This window comes from Hyperolius riggenbachi, chromosome 1 (genome assembly GCF_040937935.1).
Source record: "Hyperolius riggenbachi isolate aHypRig1 chromosome 1, aHypRig1.pri, whole genome shotgun sequence".
Classification (NCBI taxonomy): Eukaryota; Metazoa; Chordata; class Amphibia; order Anura; family Hyperoliidae; genus Hyperolius; species Hyperolius riggenbachi.
Window position 1 is genome coordinate 139,591,550 of NC_090646.1, and position 15,721 is coordinate 139,607,270.

General features: G+C 42.5%; 1 protein-coding gene across 5 annotated transcripts in view; it reads left to right on the plus strand.

Moving 5' to 3' along the window:
• MICU3 (mitochondrial calcium uptake family member 3) overlaps positions 1-15,721 on the plus strand; it is a 175,305-nt gene that overhangs the window by 64,942 nt on the left and 94,642 nt on the right. For all 5 annotated transcript variants that reach the window (XM_068278620.1, XM_068278616.1, XM_068278618.1 and 2 more), the window contains exon 4: positions 2,568-2,646. In XM_068278620.1, coding sequence (XP_068134721.1) covers positions 2,568-2,646 — 79 coding nt within the window. The remainder of the gene's footprint in view (positions 1-2,567; positions 2,647-15,721) is intronic.

Consider the following 15,721-nt stretch of genomic DNA (forward strand, 5'->3'; position numbering starts at 1 on the left):
GTATCATTAACTCTAGACTGCTTTCATGGATTTTGTGCCGCAAGCCTAATGCATTTTAATGACTTATGTCCCATTTCTAAAACTGAGAAATAAGGCTTTGTAATTCTTTTATAATTTCTTCAAATACTGAAAGGGGGATTTTTGAATAATTCATCGGGCTACATTTTCATTTTTTTTGTGCAGAACATTTGCTGTAATGAATTATATATATGGATCTGATAATATAAGTGCTCACAAATGTCAGGGTGGAAGTTGGTATGTGTTCCATTTGTTGGCGGAATAGACTGACAAATTGCAAGGGGCCGATGATGGAATCTGAGCCCTCCATCTACAGTATGTCTGTCCTCAGTTCTGTAAATCAATAAGCAAGTGTTCTCTGCAGTGCCATAATTTTACCCGTCTGTCTCTTTACTCAAGAAGAAAGACATCAGCGGAATTACTCATTTATAGGATTCTCTGGATTATGCTTATTTATTATTTTTGTAGCACAGTTTCCTAAGTAACAAGTTTTAATGCACATCTGTCAGTAGTCTGAGAACCTCCTCCTTTGTATTAAAGGAAAAGTATATTTGCAGTTAAAAGTGGCCCAGTTAAACGTGCCATGCCCCTCCCCCCCCCCTTCTTTCCCATGCCCTGCCATAAAGTAATTGCCATTTTCTACCTAGGATGTGAAAGCTGCAGACCCCTCCATACAGACCAGGTTATTTGGGCACGGCGTCGGCAGGCATCTAATAGATGCCTGTGTAAATTATCTGCAACAACTAGCGGTCGTTTGGGCGATGAGATTAGTGTTAAAAATTAGGAGGGGGGAGGTTGATTTTAGGCATCTGAATGGGTGGTTATTTTACTATATCAATACCAATATTCTATTACTGCTTATCTGCGACCTTTTCAACTTCCGACTTTTTCAAAAGTATGCCTTTAAGAGGGTGGTTTGTCTTAGGCATTAGGAGGGGGGGGGGGGATAGTTTTAGGCATTTCAAGAGGGGGGGGGGGTTGTCTTGAGCATTAGGAGGGGGGTTAGTTTTAGGCACTAGGAGAGGAGGGTTCAAGTAAGAATAGGTGCTGGAAAAATGCATAGTAATATATCGGTAATGTAAATTACCGTTTTGTACTAATGGCACCACCTGATGTTCAACTTATGTGGTTGCACCGCAAAACATACTTACCTCCATAGGGATAGGGCTGATGCTGTGTTTATTACAAGCAATTAATGGTAGTAGCAAACCTCAAATTAGGCTGGGTTCACATCAGACAATGGCCAGAACATGGACAGTCACAGCTGATCCGATGTAGGATCCATTGTGAGCGTCCACTTCTGTTCTGGTCTCCGCTGCGGAATATGAGGGCGCTATATAAAAAACAAATAATAATAATAATAATTGTAAGTCTTGCTAAGGAATCACTATGCCAAAGTAACTCAGCTACAGGCAGTGTGATACTATGGAACATACTAAATTATGCACAGCAATGCAGGGAGAAACAACTGCACAAGATATAATTTAAACGTACAGTATTTTAAACTTACTGTGCCTATCTTTTTGTAATGCGGTTACCAATCATGTGATTGCTGTGATCAGCTGACCACAATCACAGTACTTAACCCTTTAGCAACTTCAATAGAGTTATCGCGTTTGAGATAAGTGCACTGCTTTTGGCCTCTGTCGGCAGAACCCATGGGGGCTGTAAATTCTTGGAATGCTTTGATCTCTCTCTACTAGCAGAAAATATAGAAACTGAAAGCAAAAGTCTTCTGTTATTGTCTCACACTGCCCCCTAGTGACAAGTAGCCATTAATACACATTACAGTGGTACTAATTAGAAGCAGAAAAGTGTAACAAGTAAGAAATAAGAAAATGTGCTAAAATAAATTGGCCTGGAGCACTTGCAAGCCTCTAAATAAATTGACTGCTAAAGGGATTATTTCTTGTGGAAAACAAACTTTCCCTTGACATTTAGGCAGTGCGCAGTGGGAAAGGGCTGAAGTACATCTGAAATAAAAATGCCCATTTAGATAGTAGGGCTAATGCTGTATATACAGCAATACCCTAGTTATCTTACCTGCTATTCTAGTCACCTGCTATTATAGTACTTCCATGATATAGCTTCCATAGATTGATGTCAGGAGGCATGTGGATGTTCACAGACCTAATATCAGTTTGGTGGCTTGCAGGATGTATCCTGCAGTATAGCCCTAGCTTACAGCAGTAGGCCTGGTGCTGGGGAGTGGAGTAGTCTGCACGCCCTACACTATGGAATTAGCAAATACAACTGGCAGCTCTTCAAAGTACGTGTAGAAGCTCCTCAGGTTTTGTCTGCGTGAATATTGTTAATTTTATTTATCAACCAAATCAGTGAAAACACCCTAAACTTTCCCCTAAAAGTGCCTGAATATTTTAAGAAATCTCCCCCATCCTCCCATTTGCCATGATACATACGTTAGTTTTCCCAAGGCAGGGACACAACTGGGTCATTACCATATATTTCCATATTTTCAGGGTGACTTTTTTTGCAAAACCTGGAAGTAATCCTTATTATAGTTCTTGTTATATATTTCTCTTTTACAGGATGTGAACGATTTGCTCATAGATACTCCACCAGTATGGAAGGGATCGTCTAAGCTGTTTAGAAATCTTGGAGACCGAGGTAAGATACTATATTTACCTGATGTTTTTCTTGTTGGAATGTCATTAGTTATAAGATTGTAAGCCTGCCGGTTATGCAATTACTGCTGAATAGTCACTCCATAGTGAATAGAGACTCCATAGAATCCTAGCATAGTGAAAACAACACTGCTCAGGATAAGCTACCGACAGACCATCTACATCTACAGACTCATCCTACTTTCTTACCCACCACTGTAAACCAGCTTTGAAACCAAAGTTTTGTAGCTGAATATCAAGTTGCTGTCAGTAGGAACTTTTTAAACTGCAGCTCACAGCTCTGCAGTGGTATAACTACAGAGACATTGCCCTATCATGGGGTGGTTTAGCATGTGCATCTTATGGAGCGAATAATACCTCAGTCCAAGCTAAGTGATCCCGCAGCAACTGCAGAGTACAAGCTCATTGGAAGACGTCACCTCTCCAACCGGCCCTCTGGCCCAAGGGCCCCGATGCGTTCGCAACCTCTGCACTCCCTATTGCTACGCCCCTTTGGTGCACCCTTTCCGTGACCCTGGCACTGCTAGGTCACAATGTGACTCTGCAGTTGCTACTGGTTCACCTAGCTTGGATGGAGAGAGGAGGCGGCTGTAGTGGGGGATCAGTTTGCTTTGGTGCAGGAGGGGGAAGAGATGAGGGGGAGGGGGTGCAAATGCCACCAGTTGCCACTTGTCTTTAGCTTGGATAGAGTGGGGAGACAGCTTGGCGGGGGACACCTGGCTGTGACTGCTGCTGCTATTTTTTAGCTTGAACGGAGAGGGGAGGGGAGAGCTTGATGGGGGGCACCTGGCACCGGCTGCCGATAGTCTTTAGCCTGGATGGGTGGGAGACATCTTGGTGGGGGACACATGGCGGTGGCTGCAGCTACTCTGCTGGGGCCTCAGGGGAGAAGTGTCAGGTTAGGAGGGTAAGACAGCTTAGGGGGAGACACACCACAAGATGCTTCTGCACCATGGACACCTCAAGTTCAGAATATTTTTCCCTGTTTTCTGTTCTCTAAACCAGGTGTGTCATAAAGTCAAGTGCGTCTTATGGTGCAAAAAATACGGTATATAAAAATTTCAAGTCAAGAAAAACCAATATGAGATTTAATTAAAAAATTCAGAGAAATTAATTTAATGACTTAAAGGGGCACTACAGCGAAAAACTGTACAATGTAAAATATGTGCAAACACATACAAATAAGAAGTACGTTTCTTCCAGAGTAACATGAGCCATAAATTACTTTTCTCCTATAATGCTTTCACTTACAGTAAGTAGTAGAAATCTGACAGAAGCGACAGGTTTTGGACTAGTCCATCTCTTCATAGGGGATTCTCAGGGATACATTTATTTTCAAAAGCTCTTAGTGAATGGCAGTTGCTCCGTCCAACTACCAAAAACAGTGTAGCGAGCAGGGAAGCTGGCCAGCATCATTGTTTAAATCCTTTTTAGGGAATATCTTTATAAAGAATAAAAGCCTTGCTGAGAATCCCCTATGAAGATATGGACTAGTCCAAAACCTGTCGGTTCTGTCAGATTTCTACTACTTACTGTAAGTGACAGCAACATAGGAGAAAAGTAATGTATGGCTCATTTTACTCTGGTAGAAATGTACTTCTTATTTGTATATGTTTGCACATATTTTACATTTTACAGTTTTTTTCGCTGTAGTGCCCCTTTAATTGAAATTAATTCAGAGAAGATAGAGCCATTTAAACCATTGGCAAATAGAGCCATTCAAACCATTGAAAAGGTCATATAGTAATGAAGTGCAGGCCCAATATTGTTGTTTCATCCCCTGAAACCCCTTTTGCTTTACTCCACAGGAGGGGTTAAGCAAAAGGTGGAATTGTGCACAGTAATGACCACATACAGGACAACTCTAGGCACCAACCAGTGGGAGCTGGATGGCACATGGAGGTCGCCATGTTCAAAAATGACTAATGGTTACATGATGCATGTACTGTTTAAATGTATTGCAAGTCCTTCACCCATATTGCACACCTTATATTACTAGGCCACAACCAAGTACCATTGCCTCCCTTGCCATAGTGTCACACATGCTGGATAGTGTACTGGTTAAAAGCACTGCCTTTGACATGGGAGACCAGGGTTCGAATCCTGGCTAGGGTCAGTACCTAATCAGTAAGGAGTTCAAGGCAAGACTCCCTAACACTGCAGGGTGGCCCCTTGAGCGCGTCCCAGTGGCTGCAGCTCTTGACCGCTTTGAGTCATACAGGAGAAAAGCTCTAAACAAATGTTCAGATTTTTATTATTATTACATGATTAACGACTGCTCAACACCAATTGGCGTGAGCAGCGCGGCAGCCCCAGGACCACTTCACGCCAATTGGCATGAAGTGCTAGGGGCGGAGATTGCAGGGGATCGTGCGCGGCAATGCGCGCACATCCCTGCTTGAATGACGGAGCTAGGGGCTGTTAGACGGCGAAAACCGTCGTCTAATAACATTGTACAGCGCTCGCATCCCTGTTTGAATGACGGAGCTCGGCTCCGTCATCAGCCTCCCAGCGGCGATTGCCGCTAGGGGCTGTTAGATGGTGAAATCGCCATCTAATAACATTGTACAGCGCTGCATTCTAAGGCAGCGCTGTACTGTGACAGCTGTGTGACACGGCTGTCCCCCTGGGTGGCAGAAAAGTGATCCACTGTCATGACAACCGATCACGCTGACTGGCTGGTGGAGGGAGGGAGGAAGGGTTAAAAAAAAAACACAGCAAAATCTATTAAAATATAAACAAATAAATATTAAAAAATAAATAAATAAACATTGGGGAAGCAATCACAGCCCACCAACAGAAAGCTCTGTTGGTGGGCAGAAAGGAGGGGATCACTTGTGTGCTGAGTTGTGCGGCCCTGCAGCGAGCCCTTAAAGCTGCAGTGGCCAATTTTGTAAAAAATGGCCTGGTCACTAGGGAGGCTTAAGACCGCGGTCCTCAAGAGGTTAAGGAAAAAGATGTAAAAATGTAATCAATACTGGCTGAGGCATAATAAGACAAAAGATCCCAACTTGCAATCGTTCGGTTTTGTGAATATGGTCCATGGTGCAGACAGCTTTACTGTTCCATGTGACCAGCCTCCTAATTCCTAGATGTCAGAAGTCAGGCATTTCAGGTTCCTCTGCAAAAAGGTCAAGTAACCGGCATCCTGTATTGGTGGCCCCAGGATAGCTTTTCTTCTTACCTCTGGATTATAGCTTGTTTGTTGGCTCTTTGCATTGGTGGCCCCAGGGCAAATTGTTCTCTATTGCTGGATTAAAAAGGCCAGCTCGATAGCTTGTTCTTGCTCCTTAAGCACAGCTGACAAGGCTGATTTCATAAGAACACGCAGATTTTTCTCTTCTTTTGTTGTAATACATTGTCCGTGTTTTGATGCTTAAAAAACAGCTGTACCAAACTTGTTGTAGAAATAACAACTTAAAACGTAGATATTCTTTGAAGTGCCTTGTTTTCGGTCTGCACTTTTAAAGTGCTAGTTTGTTTTCATAACAGTGAATTATCTACATGAGAGGGATAGGCAGAATACCTGTTATTATAGGATACTGTATTGTGTCATTTTATATGCAGAAAACTGACAGGTCTGACATGAATGGTCTCTGATAGCTAGGCTCTTCATCACGCTCTGCAGATGTGCTAACAATCACTGCTGTTTCTAATCTGTCACTTACTGGTACTGCAATATGAGCCATGCAGCAACTCCCAGTCAAACACCTGAGAGGAGATCTTTCTCATGCCAGTATGATGTTATTCTTTCCTTTGTTGTTGTAGGATATTTTCAGAGATTGCACTGTGCACCTCACGACAATCTGCAGGAAAATGAGCATAATATCTGCTCATGAGCTGTTTGGTTTAGAAGGCACACAGGAGGTACCATCAGGGTTTAGAGATTTCCATCTTTGACTCTATAGTTCGGGTCTCATGAAATAAGTAACAATGAACTGAACCTCTTGCGTAATGTTAATTTGATGTTGATCCTTGGTTTAAATCAGCATTCCCTGAGGTTTGTAATGTGGTCCCTTCCCCTTATGCCCTGCTCCTTGCTCTCTCCATTGCGCGGCACCACTTCACTCACCTGCTTTCAGCAGTCCAGCAATGGGTTCTCCATCCACCCGTCCAGCGGCCTGTATCCATGGGTACAACGGTGCCTCATGTGACTTGTTACTTGCTACCAGGTCACATGAGGCACCGCTCTAGTCAGAGAGGAAGCAGGACTTCACGTGTTGCTGGGGATCCCATTGCTAATCTGCTGAGACCAGGTGAGTGATCCGGCGCCAATGGAGCACATACCTGGCATCCTGGGGATCAGAGCCAGGATGGTCTAGCAGGGAGGAGATGTTGTCTTCGAGGAAGCAGAGGGAGGTAAGTGTAGTGCCAGTGCCTGCAATGCACAGCCTGATGTTTCTCTCCTCTCTGGTTCAGCACAATATTGGGAAAGAGGCGCCCTGATAGAATAAAAGCATCTATAAACTGTTTAAAATCGAAAAATATGAGGTAGCTTACCTCAGTGACGAAAATCCGCCCGGGCTCCTGACGAAGTGGTCATGTAGGACCACGCCATGCGTAGAGCGTTTGCTGTGCCTCCCTCCGCCCTTACTCAGTTGGCTGCCTCACATTGCACTAGGGGACCCTACCCCGCCAGGACCACGTATCTATCACTTTACTTGCTGGCATTGCCTGGTTCAGATAAGTTTTGTCCACATCTGATGCACCTTATATTTTGATTACTTCAAGTCTCATGTTATGAGCATATTGCCCTTACACTGCACACTGTATTTATATTTCTACACTTGTTTGAATCCTTTTAGCACGTTAACCTTGGCAGTTAGTTAACTGATTCATCAGGACCCGGGTCCCATTATTCCACTCTTGGCTCTTACGAACAAAGATAGATATGTACAACAGCCATCAGGGCTTATCAATGCATATTTTTGGAGGTGAGGTACTTGTGATTTTGTACATATTTTGATCTCCATATGATTGTATTGGGGATTGTTTTGGTTTTAAATGTTTTTAGACTTGTTTAGCATTTCAATAAACTTCTTTTTGTACTATGAATGGTGGTGCAGCAATTTTATATCAGGGATCTTTCTCTCTTTTCTTGTGAAATGACGAAAATCTCTGTAATTATACAAAAGATTTTTTATTTAGCAATGCGTTTTGCATGTCTGAGCCTCTTCCTCAGGCCAATAACAATGCCAAATAGAAAAGAACAATCTGGCAAAGGGAGCCTTCTTTTGCCAGATTGTTCCTTTCTATTTGGCACTGTTATTGGCCTGAGGAAGCGGGCTCAGACCCGCGAAACGCGTTGCCTTTGCTAAATAAAAAATCTTTTGTATAACTACAGAGATTTTCGTCATTGAGGTAAGCTACCTCATATTTTTCGATTTTAAACTGTTTTTAGACGCTTTTATTCTATCTCTTTCCCAATATCGTGCGTAGTATACTCCCGTTCACTTGCTGTCCGAGGGGTAGCGACAGACCACCTGTGGCCCCCACCACGGTGGACATCTGTCCCTGTTCTTTCAAAGAGAGCGACCACATCCGAGTCCTGGCTAGGACCACCCCGAGTGGAGTTGTGTTTATTGTCTCCAGCTGCTTCCTGTGGTTGGTTGCCCCTTGCAACCCTCCTTTGTGAGTAGTATTTCTATTCATCACTTATTATTGACATATTGCACTACTGGGCTCCCGTTTTTGTCTCCCGTGTCTTTTTCTACAGGGGGGTGAGCCACCCCTACCACAACTCCACAACTCCTCTCTGGTTCAGAGTATCATCAAAAAAAGAATGATTATTGGCCATGTAGACTGATCCGTCCTGGCGGATGAAAACATGTGTATTGGACGATGATAAATGATTGCACCATTCAAAACCATCCTGTGTAGCTAGCTACCCCAGATCCTCAGTTTTAAACTCTTTGCTAATAATCTGATCGGGAGACTATCATTTTGGCGGTATTGAATACAAATGTGCCATGTTGCCATTAGACATTGTTCATTTGTTGCATTATTGTCAAGAATTGTTAGTTTGCTATGGTTAGTTTGCTACCGACGGTGGTCTAGAGTGTGTACGTAGCTCAAGCATAGCCGTAATGGTAAATATTAGTTGCCTGTTTAGAGTCCTCAAGCACTACTCATTTTAGCTTCCGTGTCTTCTTCATCCTGATAGTCATGTGATTGTTGCGTCCCGTAACATGTGAGCATTGTACTGGCAAAGTAGAAGTGCAATGCTGGTGGACTCCAAGGAGGTATCTATGCTCCTGCCTGCTGATCTCTGCAGGGAACATGTGACTGGGGAAGCAGAGAAACTGGACATTATAATAGAGGGTAGTATGGCATGTGTAGTATATGAGACCTATAACAGCACTATTATGGGGATGACTACCATAAGGGCACTACTGTGGGAAGCTCTATAACAGATATTGTAAAGGAGAGCTCTATGATGTGGGCTCTATACTGGTAAGCAGTTTACAGTAATGTGAACATTGTTATAAACCGTTGTTTAAACCATTTGAGCACCCCCTGTTAGAGCTCATCAAGCACATAAACTTCATTGCTTGTCAAAGCGGACCTGAACTCAGAACTTCCTCTTTGCTCTAAAAGATAACCAGCAGCATAATAACCTTTAAAGAAAAACATTTCTTTGTTACAGCTGATGCAAATCCTGCAATAAATTTGCAGTGTGTCTACTTCCTGCTTTCATGGACATAGGGTTAACATCCTGTGTTTACTAATTAGCTGCTCTGCCAATGCAGCCAGCTGAGAGGTATTACAGTATTTTATTATTATGTAGTATTTATGTTGCGCTGACATCTTCCGCAGTGCTGTACAAAGTATATTGTCATGTCACTAACTGTCTCAGAGGGGCTCACAATCCAATCCCTACCATAGTCGTATGTCTGTGTATGCATCGTGCAGTGTGAGTAATGTAGTCTAGGGCCAATGTTTACAGGGAAGCCAATAAACCTGTCTGTATGTTTTTCGGATGTGGGAGGAAACCAGAGTGTCCAGAGGAAACCCACGCAGATACGGGGAGAACATACAAACTCCTTGCAGATGTTGACCTGGCTGGGATACGAAACGGGGACCCAGCGCTGCAAGGCGAGAGCGCTAACCACTATGCTACCGTGCTGCCCACAGTGAGAGATCAAGTTACAAAGGCTAAACTCTCTAAATACATACAGAATGCATTGCTCTATGTTTTCCTTCTGTCCCATGCAAGAGTTCAGGTGCACTTTAAAGGGGAACTGAAGTAAGAGGTATACGGAGGCTGCCATATTTATTTCCTTTTAATCAATACCAGTTGCCTGGCAGCCCTGCTGGTCTATTTCTCTGCAGTAGTATCTGAATAACACCAGAAACAAGCATGCAGCTAGTCTTGCCAGATCTGACTTTAAAGTCTGAAACACCTGATCTGCTGCATGCTTGTTCAGGGGCTATGGCTAATAGTATTAGAGGCAGAGCATCAGCAGGGCTGCCAGGCAACTGGTATTGCTTAAAAGGAAATAAACATGGCAGCCTCCATATACCTCTCTCTTCAGTTCCCCTTTAAGAGAATGTTGCTGTTTCTGCATATACACCAGAGAATACTAAATAGCCTTACGGGGGTCAGTCAGACCCTACAGCTATGCCTAAATGCAGAAAACTTGAAACTTAACTCAATCATCGAGCTTGTTAATCCTCTGACAAACTCTCAGCGCAGCCTGTTAATGATGTCATCTAGTGGAAGCCACCATTTTCTGTTCCGCTGCCTATTTCAGCTTAGCGTGAGTCATAGGCACTGTGTAATTTTGTGTCATTTAAGATTTTTAAGATACACTTACATCTTTTGCATCTTTTGGGCCAAAACAAAGTTATTATCAGATAACGATAAATGACACCTTCTCAGTCCCAATGCCTGTTGGAACACGTGCGGACTCACTGCCAAGCTTTTATGTATTGCAATGTCCTGGCTTCTAGTCTGCTAGGATACATTGTTCAGGCCTTAATCGGCTTCACAATCTCTTCTTTCACAATAAACCAGTAGATAATAGCAGAAGTAATATTAAATAGCTGCGGCATAAAATAATTGAATCACTTTTATTATCTGAGTTCCTGTTGGCTGCAGAAGGAGATATCACACATTGTTTTCTTTGGTTGTTTGAGGACAGAGGCATTTATGCTTAGTTTAGATCAACTGAAAATTAATATTTTTTTCCTGCAAAACTATTGGTCAGATTGATTCCATAAAGCAGAAATAAGAGAAGTACTGAAGCTACATACAGTAACTAATCCGCTTTCTAAGGTTAGATGAGTGAAAGGGTTCTGTAATACGCTTACCTTCCAGCGGCAGGTCCCGCGGCAACTCCGGCTTTGTCCGGACGAGCGGCGAGGCTTCTGCGCTAAAATCTTCTGCCGGCATCCCTCCGGCGGTGTCTTCTGACTCGTGCGTGCGTGATGCGACCTTTGGGTCACGCGCGAGTTCGAGTGAGCCTTAGAGGCTCAGGAGGAGGGTCTAGGATGACTGCTGATGTCACTAAGTGACATCACCAAAGGGGAGTGGCTACTGGTTGAGTATTTTTGTATTTAAGGCCAGAGCATTCAGTGCTCGCTGACCTTGATACTAATCCGTTTGCTGGTTCTAGGTCTAGCTAGTTTCTTTGAGCTACATTGATATATTGTGTAGACGCACAATATATATGTACTCCAGTTAGTCATTCATTGTTATTTTCGTATATATTCTCGTAATATTATTGTAACATCATATTGTATATTTTCTGTGTACCGACTTCTCGCTTGCCTTCGGACCTCGCTCTTGTCTAGTCCTTCTGTACCGCTGCCATCTGATTTACGTTGCCGACTCGGCCTGTCCCTTACTCAGTTATTGACTGATCCTTACAATACGACTGACATCTGATTACGTGTATGACCCTACTCGAATATTTGACCACGATTTAGCTTTACTCCCTTGTACTTCGATATCTCTGACCTGTATCTGACCTCAGCCTGATTGACTACGTTTTGTATTATCGTTGTATTTACCTGTACGCTACCTCACGTACCTAAACGCTGTCTAATCACACACCAGCGTGATAGGTTCATTCTGATTGGCTGTGACGTATCACTGCCTCTAGCTAGTCATACACTGTCCAACATTTTTAATAGTAGATGTGTCCGGTTGATGAAGTTCAATGAACTACAAGTACCAGGAAAAGAAGATACAGAGAACACAGAAGCACCAATAAAGTGTAGCATTTAAAACAATGGGAACGTTAAGCTAGTAGATTACTACTTACAAAACTGGGTTGCTAAAATACTACCAAATTAATGAGCAGGTGGAGAATTCAGTCTCCACGCCAATCTGGCTACTCTTCTTATAAAAGTTGCTGGTCGCTCTCCAATAAAAATGGACCACTGGACTAATGTCATGGGGGGAGCTCTGTCTATGGGAAAACACTGGGATGGGTGGAAGGAGGTGCCTCAACAATTATAACAAAGATTGTTATCAATCTTACCTTAAATGAGGGGTAGGCTATTAAAAAACACAATTTTATTGGACACTTAAAAGGACTACGCATTTTGAGGGTGTTACCAGCTTCTTCAGGTCAGGGTCACAGTGCCTTGGCTTAGGACACGTTGGACTTAGGGGCTAAGACGCTAAGACACTGTGACCCTGACCTGACTAAGCTGGTAAGACCCATGAAATGCATCGTCATTTTAAGTGTCCAATAAAATTCTGTCTTTAGATACACTACCCCTCATTCGAGATAAGATAATAATTTTTAGTTAGGCTGTCTCCTTCCTCAAATCCCAACATTTTTTTTATAAATTAGACATCCAATAAAAGCAGTGAATCAAATGAAAAAGCTATAAAAACCAGAGTGTTCTGGTTGAACCATAGATTGAATAATAATCAGGAATGTCCGTTCTTTGTATCGATCAAGCTTGAGTAATGTTTGTCCACATAACTGTGTACTGTATGGAGTAGTACAGGGATAGCAGTAATGTTGTTATGGACAATTTTGTAAAAGGTTCCTCCTGAAGTGTGATATCAAATAGTGCAAGGTGGAAAACTAGACGGATCCTCCTATAATTTTTGATCAGGGATAATATCTGTGATTTACCTGAGTGGGTAAAAGTTGCATACCGCATGGCCAGCTTTTACACACTGGTCTGTGCCACAATAAATGCAGACCTAACATCTGATGCTAACCCTAGCCTGTTGCAAACCTGTTTCAAACATGTTCAGCCCAGCAACACATCTTAAGGGATCGTTCACACTAGAGGCGTTTTTTCTGCCTTTTCTTCAAGCACAGGCGATATTTAAAATCGACCCCAAAACGCTTGTGCAATGAATGTCTATGAGAAGGTTCATATTAGCGGGGTTCGTACGCTGTGCGTTCAGCAAAGCGGTGCCTGGACCATTTTTGGGGCGATTTTGCTATAATGAAAGGTATAGGAAGAGTGCTAAATGCTCACAAACTTGCTTTGTAATGCGATTGCGTTCGCGTTTTAAATAATAAATACATTGGGCTTGATTCACAAAGCCGTGCTAACTGTTAGCACGCTGGAGAAAAGCCCATTATCACGCCTAAACTCAGTTTAGGCGTGATAAAATAAACTCGCGCGCAACTCCATTAAACCCTATGCAACGTTTTGCGCGTACCGGACTTTGCGCGCACCGGACTTTGCGTGCGAATTTTTCCCTCAAAGCGCTGCTAACCTACTTAGTGCAATGCTTATCACGCCCAAAAGTCTTTAGGCGTGCTAACTAGGTTAGCACCGCTTTGTGAATCAAGCCCATTGTATTCATTCTTTTCCAGGTCAAAGAGTTCACTTCCTGACTTGCGTCAGGGAGTGAATTAAAAAAAACGCTCTGGAAAAGAGCTTAGCAAAGCGATTTCACAAAAACGGAACTCCCACCCAAGCGCCGGGAATCGGAAAAAAAATGCAAGTAAAACACCCCCAATGCTAATGCGAGTGGAATGTGAACAAGCCCTTATGCTGGGAACACACCATGAGATTTTTTTTGGCAGGTAGATGGTTCGATAATTTCCGACAGGTCCGATCTTATTTTCGATTGTTTTTCTGATCGATTTCTCATAGAAGTGAATAAAAATCGATTATAAAAACTCCATCGAAAAAACGATCGAAAAATCGATCGGACAGTAAATCTGCTGAAAAATCTCATTGTGTATTCCCAGCATTACAGTCATTACAATTAAATTATCACCTGACAGGATCACAAAAGATTGTGTCGGCTGCCAGAAGTCTTCTATGTGGCTTTATCAATCTGTTTTATTTACCCAGGGCTCTTCCTGTTCACTGCAACTGGTAAGCATGAAATATTACTATGGAAAAATTCATATTTACCTGACCAAAAAAAACTTTACAAAAGCTTTAAAAACAATTAATATTTAGCTATGTAACTGTAACAAATATAAACTGAGTTAACCAAAAATTAGAGACACCCCTTATTTGAAAGTAAATCAGTCCAACAGTGACATAGAGTGATGTAACGACGCAGAGTTGCTTATATAAGGAACACTCAGCTTTAGACTATGTAGTTACCATGGAAGTTAATGTCAAAATGGGAAAGACGAAAGATTTACCGTAAGTGACTGTGAATGAGGGATAATCATTGGTGCAAAAAGAGCTGGTGCTTGCATCTCTGAAACAACGACTCTTTTAGGATTTTCTTGCCCAAAAGTGTCTTGGGTGTTTAGAGAGTTGCAGTTGAGAAAAGAAAACTTCAAGCGATGAGGACTATTCTGGTGAAAGGTGAGCAGTACACATAGTCTGCAGCAACAGAAGGGCAACAACATGACAAATTACAGCTGACTTCAATGCAGGTGCATCACAAAGCAGATCCCAATGCCCAAGACGGACTTTGTAAAGGAAGGACTTTAGCAGCAGGAGACCATCAAGAGTGCCTTTGGTATCACAGAAAAATAAGAGAATACGCTTGTTGTGGTCCCTTGCCACTGTGCTCGATTGGTTGAAATTAGTTTGAGGTACATCAATCAGAGTTTAACCTGCTTTCATGGCCAGCTCAGCAATGGTATCAGCATCTTGTTGAGTCCATGCCAAGAAGAATATCGGCTGTAATCAGAGCTAAAAGAGGACCAATTCGGTTTTAGAGGGTGTCTCTTATTTTTTGGACAATCAGTGTATAAAGAGGCATGGGTACTTAGTTTTCAGGGTCATGAACCTTGTTCACCCTACACCTTCTTTGTCATTGGTTACTCCACCAGCTAAGGGATGATATGCCCAAGATAGTTCCTTGTTTATTTTATTTTTATTTATTTTTTTGTTAAAGCAAATCACAAACACCAAAATGATGTAACATATTTAATGCATGCAGCCAGCACAGTCTGAATTCAGGCGAATCTATTTGCTTACAACACAGTGTTGGCGCTTAACACGCTTTTGCTGTAGTTTATTGGTGCATCCACATTCCTCTCATTTCAGATCTTTGAAGATGTAAAGCCTGTTCGCTGGGCACATTTAGGCGGTAGGGAGCTTTCTGTACTCTGGCCAAATACCTGTGCTGGGATGAAACCTGTTAATCCTGGTGTTGAGTTTCAAACCAGAGCAAGTCTCCACAAAATAGCAAAGAAGGCTCCCCCAAAACAAAGCGCCTTTAGAGAGGTATGAAAAAATGTTGACATTCTCCCTTAGCCTCTTGGACACAGATAGACAGTTGTATGTGATTCCTCCTGATTATCACGGACAGATTTAAGTCAAAGAGAGGCATTGTGTTTCATTTCTTGAAAGAAAACTTTTTTTTCCCTTCTTAAAGCATTTTCTTCCTCTTGATTTTAAGCCACGTTCATCAAAGCGTTAAGCTGAGCGATTCAGCGCATGGGGTTTGAGCCACTAAAGAAAGCAACACAATATATTAATGTAAGTGCAAGCTTTGTGTCATACTTAGAGATACTAATCGCACTTTGGGATGAGCAAACCATCGGGATGTTTTCACAACATTTTAATACGTAAATGCTCTTGTCAGTCACTTGAACAAGGAAAACTCTTCAAGCACAAGCATGATGTCCTGTGCAGACATACTACCGTTGTTATGGTCT